General features: G+C 41.9%; 2 protein-coding genes across 2 annotated transcripts; both read right to left on the bottom strand.

Moving 5' to 3' along the window:
- Nucleotides 1-263: 263 nt before the first annotated feature.
- On the bottom strand, nucleotides 264-1,592 carry LOC139742363 (uncharacterized protein F54H12.2-like). Its single transcript, XM_071652941.1, has one exon. The coding sequence runs from the start codon at nucleotides 1,590-1,592 to the stop codon at nucleotides 264-266; it is 1,329 nt and encodes a 442-aa protein (XP_071509042.1).
- Nucleotides 1,593-5,443: 3,851 nt separating this feature from the next.
- On the bottom strand, nucleotides 5,444-6,157 carry LOC139742389 (uncharacterized). The gene is made up of 2 exons (XM_071652964.1): nucleotides 5,963-6,157; nucleotides 5,444-5,770 (listed from the first exon to the last, which is right to left on the bottom strand). The coding sequence occupies exons 1-2, from the start codon at nucleotides 6,155-6,157 to the stop codon at nucleotides 5,444-5,446; spliced, it is 522 nt and encodes a 173-aa protein (XP_071509065.1).
- Between the last annotated feature and the right edge of the window lie 2,993 nt (nucleotides 6,158-9,150).

The following is a 9,150-nucleotide window of genomic DNA, read 5'->3' as shown; positions in this document are numbered from 1 at the left end:
ACACATCGAAGGGTGTCTACCGAAAGAATCAAAGAAATCAGCGTGACCATATTTGTCAAAATACATGGCGATCCAATGCCTACCGGGCTCATCATGATGGTCTACGTTGGCGATAAAAGCCGATGGAAATCTATTAACTGAATCTGGTAATCGATTGGCCGGAAAAATTCCAATAAATATGTCTTTTAGTATACTATCTGTTTCAATCACGCTTTGAATGTGTAAAGCATTCATGCTTAACTCAGTTAGTTCATTTCAGAAAATTAACCTCCAAAGTCAACGATGACATTACGGTTGCGATCGATTTCTATGACGCTTTCGTATTCTGCGTATACCAGCACATTAATGGTTTCTGGGAGGGGTTCAGCAAACTGCATCTCTAGACGTACATTGCCATTCTTTCGAAGATTGAAACAATCCCCGGATGACAGGTCAGGGGTTAAATCAAATGCGTACAGGGTATACCCCTGTCCGTAATCTGTTCTGTCAATCTGGTTGCCTTTGTCCTGAAACATAGAATTAACGCCTGAAAATAGAGTCTGGTATGCCAGGATATAGTTCGGGTCTTGTTCGGAAAACTTCGGGCGTAGTGGTTTCCAAGGAACCTGTTCGGAGTCTGCGTACAAGGCCAGAAAATTCAAATTGTAGTGATGAAAATTGAAGGGATTCTTCCGATAATCCCCGTTGAAAGCTGTGTTGCTGACACATCCGACGACTAGTCGTTTTGGAATCTGGCCCAGAATGAGACTTTCTCTGGTAAAAGACAAATTTCCTCGAGGAATGCTGAAGGTCTTCACGTCTGCTCGTCTGATGGGGTATTTTGCAGTTTGTGTCTCTAAATGCTTTGCGTGGCTAAGGCTTGCTTCAGGGCTCAATTTTACGCGTCTTACCTGAAGAGAGGCATTTGTGATGACAACTTTGTAGTTTGCATTTTCAGTGCTTGACATGAGACTGAAACTGTTCTTACTGCGATTCAGTTTAAGTTTGATATCAACGCCACCCAGTAAAAGCCGTTCTTGAAAAAACATGTCCAGGTGGAGAACACCGATCATGTCGAGCGTGCGACTATTTCTGACAAATTCATGACGTTTTTTCATTCCATCATTTCCTCTTACAGCAGCCAAGGGGTTACAGTCATCCATGTGACCGGGCGTATCCTTATAAAATAACGCCGATGTGAGTTGAGATTCTTTCGCCTCCGGTCCGTAAGTCAGTAATGTTTCCAGCATAGAACGATAGGGATACGTGTTGGTCGATGGTGTGATCAATCTATCATTTAGCATCATGTCTACGTCACTAAAGAGGGTGTGCATGAGGAGGTTCGCTGGGGCCACTTGAGCATCCTCGTCCAAGGGGGTACCATCACCGTTTACCACTTTGGCCTGTAGATGCAACAAACTCTGTGATAGGTCGGTGTACTCGTCAGTGGACCCTTGTAAGTGAAATTGAATGGGAGTAGCATCGGCGATGTTGGTCAGGGGGAAATATTCGACCCATTTTCCACTTTCGATCGTAGTTTGTGTGGGCGGAAGGGTGAATAAATCGACCTCAGATTTCGAACACTCGCAAGACAGGCTGTGAATCTTTTCCATATTGAGTTGATGAGGCAAAGCGGATTAAACATCAAAAATGTCCGAAGTCTTCCTTCTCTTGGCTTTTGACACACTGTTGCCTTTTTTCCTCCGACGTCTCCTTTTATTGCCATTTTTCTGTGCATTGGGGTGCAGATTTCGCATCACCCTTTTTAGGTTAACTGATGTAGCTCGCTTCACGTTTTCTCCATTCATGACATCTCGCGCAACATTCATTCCAGTCTGCAAAGCTTTCTTTCCAAGGATTTTCCCACCTTCCTTTAGAAATGGGACGGCAGAACGTAGCATGCCCTTAAGCATACTCCCCAGTCCGTACCCACGCTGCGTTCGAGTGCCACGGAAAACTGGAAGAGATCCTCCTCGATGCAAGACTTCGTGAGTCATGATGAATTCAGTTCTTTACATTAAAAAATTTTGTTTCCGAGTAGATCGAAAATGTAGTTTCACCACTACTTTTCCACTTTGAAATGGTACTTTTTCACCAAAGTCGCTCCTTATATTTATCTCTATCGTATCGATGTAATTTGTTTTCACAGGTAGGTAATGCGGATTATTGTAGGAATGAGTAATTACCTGTCCGGCCTTTTTAGGGTTAGTGGGTACAATCCGTAGCAAGGGCGCGCTTACGTCACCCACCCGTTGATTTTCTATGATATCCGTGTACACGTACATGGCAAAGAGTCCTCCGTTGATGTCGGGTAGATATGTAGCCCGCTTATTTTCCCTTAGATTTGTTTCTGGAAAACCAAGGAGTTGTGCCAGTCCTTCGCAGAGGTTAATTTCCGTATCAGTGTTGATATGAGCTTCAGTTTTGAACGTGATTGGGTTGATGCTGAATTGCGCTTTATTCTTCAAATTCCCTGGAAAAGATTCGTTCAGTGCGTTGCATATACTCTCTGCATCGCCGTACTGTCCCTCGGGTATTCGCCCCGGAGAGACAATTTGTTCTCTCACGGTAATTACGTATCTGTTGTTCTCGTGATTGACATTTAACCAAGAGTGAGGATAAATGATATCTACCAAGGCAACTTCCCATTCTCCTCGTAAATTCAGAGGTGTGGCCAATTTTGTTGTAAAACTTGTCAGAGTATTATGGGGAAAATAATCGAAAGACGAGTTGCTGGGAAGGGTTACGTACACTTGATCTTCACTCTCCATGATTACAATGCTTAATGAATCTGTTATGACACGACGTTTGATTTTTGAATATTATCTACCCATTGGTTAAAAGATGACGGATAGCCTAGAAACTTTACAAAATATTCCGTTTTACCCCCTCGTTTACGTCTTTTTAATATTTTCTCAACTCGATAAACATCATCTTTTTTCTTATTAACTTTCTGCAGCTCTTGCTCGTAAAACGTCCCTACCAGTTTTTCTCCGTGATCATCAACCAAATCGTACACAGGGACTCCGCGTTTCTTACCTCGTTTTACGTTAAAAACTTCTTCCGTCCAATTAGGAAGATAGCCCTTTTCGAATGTCTTTTTGGCTTTGCTAATGCGAACTCTGTCCCCCACACTATACTTTAAAGTTTTGGACTTGGATGATTCAGTTTTTGACTTGTACAACGTTTTCCATATGTCCCCTTCATTTTCTTTTGTAACCAGTGTCGGCTTCGTCTTAATGGATCGATGATAGGAATTATTGTAAGCATGCACTAACTTGCTCAAAACAGGTATGTATTTTTGTGTGTTGCGATGCGTGAAGTACTTGTACATCTTTTCCTTGAGCGTGCGATTGAACCTCTCTACTATACACGCTTTAGTCATGTTTTGGGTAGTATAGAATGAAATGTCTCTTTCTTTGAGAAATGATTGAAATTGTCTGTAAATTCGCTCCCTTTATCGGTTTGAATATGATATGGTTCCCGTTTAGATCTTTGGATGATTTTCTTGAGTGCACTAACCAAACTTTTCCCCTTTTTATCTTTGAGAGGAACCACCCATGCAAATTTTGATAAGACATCGATGCACGTCAGCAAGTACTTATATCCCGCATTGTATCTAGAGAGAGAAGTCAAATCCACCAAATCCATTTGCCATACATCATCAATTCCATAGGCCATGACTCTACTTCTTACAAATTTTCGCCTCACTGGGCGATGTAGAGTATAAGTATCATTCCCTTCCAACCACTGTTTAATCTGTTTTCTCGACAAGTCAAACTGTCCTTCATTCTTGACAAATTGATAAAGTTTCTCAGCACCACTGAAACCAGCTTCATGCATCGGATCAAAGTATATCTCTCGCAAATACTCATCCATCTCGCTACAGCACTCAGTCTTCACACATTTACATTCGCAAGTCACCATGCGCAAATGACAAATGACGATCAACGTACACTTCATTCAAAATATAAGTGATGGACTTCACTTCAACATTTGACGATGTAACAAATTATTTCATTTCTTATACGCAAATTTATTTCTTTCACAACTTCAATCACTTTGAAACAGTTTTGTTTGTTTGGTTAAACTTGGTCAACATGAATTTCATTGCATTTACAATTTCAGTTGCACAATACTTTGAAAATTATATGGACGGTTCAAGAAGTAAAGCGAACAAGATTCAAACGAATAATTTATCAAGTTTTGTACAAATGAATAATCCCGCCAGATGAACATTCGTAAACACAGAAAAAAAAATCAAATTCTTAATCAACAAATTCATCCCCCACAATACTTACAGAATTATGCGCATAGTTAAAGCATGACTCTAAACAAGCTTCAAATGAATAATGTAACACGTTTGCAAAAAAAACAAAAAAAAAGAAAGAATAATAAATAACAATTCAATTCAAATTCAATTCAACTATTCCATAAAGATGAACGACGAAGTAAACACACAATGTAGAAGGATATTATGATATACAAGACAAACGTTCTTCAAATGTGTACGCAAAGTCCTTTTTTTTTTTCTCAGTTCACTCGTATACCAACGAAATTGCATCCTTACTGTTCCTTGAGTTTTCTCTTGATGTGAGACTGAACGTCCTTCTTTTTCAGTTCTATTTTGAAAAATTCTGTGGCTTCTCGCACACATTCGTCCTGTTCGTCGTCAAACATGTCCTCCACATTGTAGACATGATTGACAAAACTGAAGAATCGCTCTTCAGTGAGCTTGACCAAGGCTGCATCAAAATATTTCTCGATCAAGTCTCCCCATGGAAGCCACATACAGTCTGCGTGGTCTTTCTGACTGGGGTACCCCTCCATGCATCCAACGCAAGACTGATGCACAAGCTCGCTGATTATACCCGAAATGGACTTGACGGCCATGAGGACGGGCGACACTGGAAGATGATTGCCATCGGTCTCCATCTTTTCCTCCTCGGTCTCTGGTACACCCACATCGACGCATAACAGGTTGTCCTCTTCCTCATCGTAGGTGAGCTTTCTGCGAAGATTCTGTAGATCTTGAGGAACATTGGGGGAGATTTCTGCCTCTATCTGGCCCGGTTGTTCCCGTAGAGTTGGTGATGACAGACTTGACCCTCGCCTTGGTGTGGTCACTCCTTCTATGACAGCATGCTGCCTCCGCAGTCTGTGGCGGCGGACTACTGGAGCTCTCGGGGGAGACGTTTCGATGAGTATGACGTCTGGAGTTAGCGGTGATGATGATGCTGGAGACGGCTGACCAGCTACAACTTGTGGCGAAGTTGTCTGAAGCTGTTGATCCAGCTCAGCGATGGCAGTCTGGGTAAGGACAGAGGTTAGAGTGTCGAACAGTCAGGAAATTTGCCAATTTACAAAAAAAAAATGAAATTTCTTTGAAAATGATTTTGCTTTTGTTTTTGTTTCGGTCTCCAAAATTCAATACCAGTCCAAATCAAATGTCACAAAAAATCATCTATTTCTTTACATTACTGAATGCTCTCACAGTATCACTTATGGCGAATTTTGCACCGACCAATTTCCACCAATTTTCAGCCGTTAAATTGATGCCCTTTTGACCTGGGAGCATCCTATTAGAGCCCTTCAATTTATAATATTCTCGAATATTCACGTATGGGACTCCTCTGAATTTCTTGACAACGGCAAAGCGCTTCCCACCTAAATGGAATGGTTTTGACCCCGCTTCAAATTCACATGTATTGACACCTATCTCCTGACTGTAATGACACCCTGCCTCTTCCACTACCTTGTACTCATTCTCGTCGTTTCTCTCCTTAGATGCCTAATACATAGAAACATAAATAACGATGGAAAAAGAAATTAAGCATTCGATTCAAACAGTGTTGCTTACCCATGCTTTCACATTTTCTTCATGCAGTCACTCTACCTTATACATAGTTATTGTTTTGAAATCACAGGACACATACATACACACAAACTTAAATCATATCACAACTTGAATATTAACACTTACCCTCAATGCAAGGATTCCAGGGGGAGTCTTTGGTGTGAGTTTCTTCTGTTCCATCACTGTCGAATGTGAAAAATTGGCAGGGCGCAAGACTTCATGGGCATGGTTCTCTGGTATCAATAACTTTGGCGTGTTCAGTACACTGTTCAAGTTGCTCGTAGTGGCAGAAGTCTTCGTCGGTGAGTGTGTGGCCATCATGATGATCGATATGATGCAGTAATACGTGATGTATGCTATAGATGCTCCTCAAGATCTGAATTTGTAGCTCTGGATCAATGTTCGTATCTCGTATCATACACTGCTATATATGCGTTCTCTTCACTACACATTCCTATGTACCAACCCTCTCGACCATTCCCTTCATGCTCTTTATTTATTCGACCAATCATCAGCAAGCAACCTCTTCGCTGACCAATCATCATCGAGGTAGCTGATTAAAAGTCAACCAATCCCCGCTCAGGAAAACTTCCTCTTTCTAACTCGTACAGAGGAAAATGACTAATTAATAACGGAAGTCACTTTTACTCATCGCTGGAACTCCTAATTACTGGTCATTCTTTGTTTTCCTACCTGACCAGTGCACTACACTCTTTGTGTCCTCTACCTCTTTTGTCGTCCAATTACCCACTCGCATCCTCACTACATGCATCTCACCCCCTTCCATTGTCTACCAATTTCCCCCTGCTTCCTCACTGCATGTGTCTCACCCCAACACACAAAAAGACGTACCTTTACCTTATGAATGGACTTGACCATGCCCCTTCCCCTCCATTGTCTACCGATTTCCCCCTGCTTCCTCACTGCCTGTGTCTCACCCCAACACACAAAAAGGCGTACCTTTACCGTATGAATGGACTTGACCATGTCCCTTCCCTTCCATTGTCTACCAATTTCCTCCTGAGCCATACCCTGTTGTTTGTGTCAGGCCACACCATCCTGTCTTGAATTTTCAGAGTCCACCATTTTGATCAAACAGGAAATACCTGGATAACAACTGTTTCCCTCTACATCATCATTGTGCTTCATCATCCCAAGACATAGGTTGTATATACTGCTATAGAACATGTATTTCGCAGTCTTACACTATAGAGGGGTAGTCACTCGCTGTTGATATCTTCATCGTGTGCACACCTCATTCCTTACGTAGCCTCTGAGTGATGTACACTTCCATTCTGCTCATGTGTGTTTATACCACCCTGAATGATGTACACCTCAATTCTGCTCATGTGTGTTTATACTACCCTGTATGATGTACACTTTAATTCTGCTCATGTGTGGAATATGCATTGGAACTGCAAGCTTGTGCCTGGATACACTTTTGATCGCTGTGCATTACCATTCATCGCGGCTGGACACATCGTGTAAGTTAACATTGACCATTATACAGCATTCTTCATCTTGAAAGCAAAACTGCAGTACACAATATTAGTGCAGCAATATATCACCAACAAAGTATGCCGATGCATATTCATGATTTCATTTCGTAAACAACACGCTTCCCCCTCCGGAAACGAGTTTGAGCCATATCGTCATAAACAGGAAAGTGACTAATTACAAACGGAAGTCACTTTCACTCATCACCGGAACTCCCAATTAACGCCAATTAGTAGGTATTAATTAATTCTCCCTGTCTATACAGACTACTATAACTACTGGCAGTTACTGGCAGCAACATCAGGAGAATGGCATAACGATTAAATGCGAGCGAGCAAAGCGAGGGAGCTCGAAAATCTTGACATTTTAAAGTCCAAAAACTACCGTTTGTAGCTATACATTTTTGCTTTGGAAATTAAGGGGGCGCACCGGGTGCAACTGTGGGCAATTACTGGCAGCAACATCGGGAGAATAGCATTGCGATTAAATGCGAGCGAGCGAGCTTACAAATTTTGACATTTTACAGTACAAAAACTGCCGTTTGTAGCTATATTTTTTCGCCTTTGAAATTAAGGGGGTCGCAACGGGCGCAACTGCTGTCAGTTACTGGCAGCAACATCAGGAGAATGGCTTAACGATTAAATGCGAGCGAGCGCAGCGAGGGAGCTTGGAAATATTGACATTTTACAGTCCAAAAACTGCCGTTTGTAGCTATTTTTTTCGCTTTGGAAATTATGGGGGAGGGGGCACAACGGGCGCAACTGCTGGCATTTACTGGCAGCAACATCTGGATTTTTTTTTTTTTTTGGGGGGGGGACCCTCCGTTAATTGAAGGTATCTAGATATCTCCACCCACGGAACTTTTGCATTTTTTTGAAACTGAAGTAACAGACCTGGTGCACACTTTAGATGAAACATTTTAAAATATGTTAATCTAAAGTGTATTTAGTAGAAATTATAAGGACTGAACGGGGAGGGTATAGGAGGCAATGGGTAGGCCTAACTCCCTCTTACACGAGGGAGATTTGTATCATTTTGCAGAATTGAAATTCAGCCATCTTTGGATGAAATATTTAGACAGTTTTCTATCAAAAAAGTAAGAAAATTTCCACATCTCGGGAGTTACGAGGAGCAAAATGATATGTTTGTCCCCAATAATTTTATGGGGTACCATCCCCCCCCCCCCCATCGACGCCTCTGCATTATGAGGGAGCTTTTGTACGTGAAAGATCTGCTGCACGCTCTTTGATAAAATACTAGGAAATACGTTAATCTCAAAAGTGTTCAAAGTCTATCGAAAGGGATCCAGTAGCGGAGCTTTTGCATGCTTATAATTGCAATTAAACAATCTTGTGCATAGTTCTGGCGGTATTTGGACAATTTTCCACAAAGAAAATTCAAGATTATTTTTTTTTTTGTCCTCATCTCGGGAATTGCTTGGGGGACAAATGATTTGTCTGCCCCAACACTTCCGCAGGGGTGGGGCAAATTCCTCTTCCCTCCCCCCCCCCCCCTCCCCCGAGATAGATTCGACGCCCCTGATCATCCCTGGGTATGCCCATAGATGTATCAGAGTCATCATCGTTTCAGGAATGATTCAGGAAAATGGAGGGGGGTTCAATGGCGGTATGGTTTTTTGTTATTGTTTGTTTTCGTACATAATTTGCAGATGGCCCCGAGTTGCTCTCGTCATAGCATGTTTACATGTAAGCCTATGCTATTTGACGTTGTCAACGTCTGGACCATACCTTACACTTATGTCGATATTACTTTCTTCGCGAGCGAGCGAAGCGAGCGAGCGCTTGAGAAAATTATGT

The sequence above is a fragment of the Diadema antillarum genome, unplaced genomic scaffold (genome assembly GCF_040938485.1).
Source record: "Diadema antillarum isolate AM-2024a unplaced genomic scaffold, OU_Dant_1.0 seq00000998_RagTag, whole genome shotgun sequence".
NCBI lineage: Eukaryota > Metazoa > Echinodermata > Echinoidea > Diadematoida > Diadematidae > Diadema > Diadema antillarum.
This window is presented reverse-complemented; position numbering and strand designations above follow the sequence as displayed.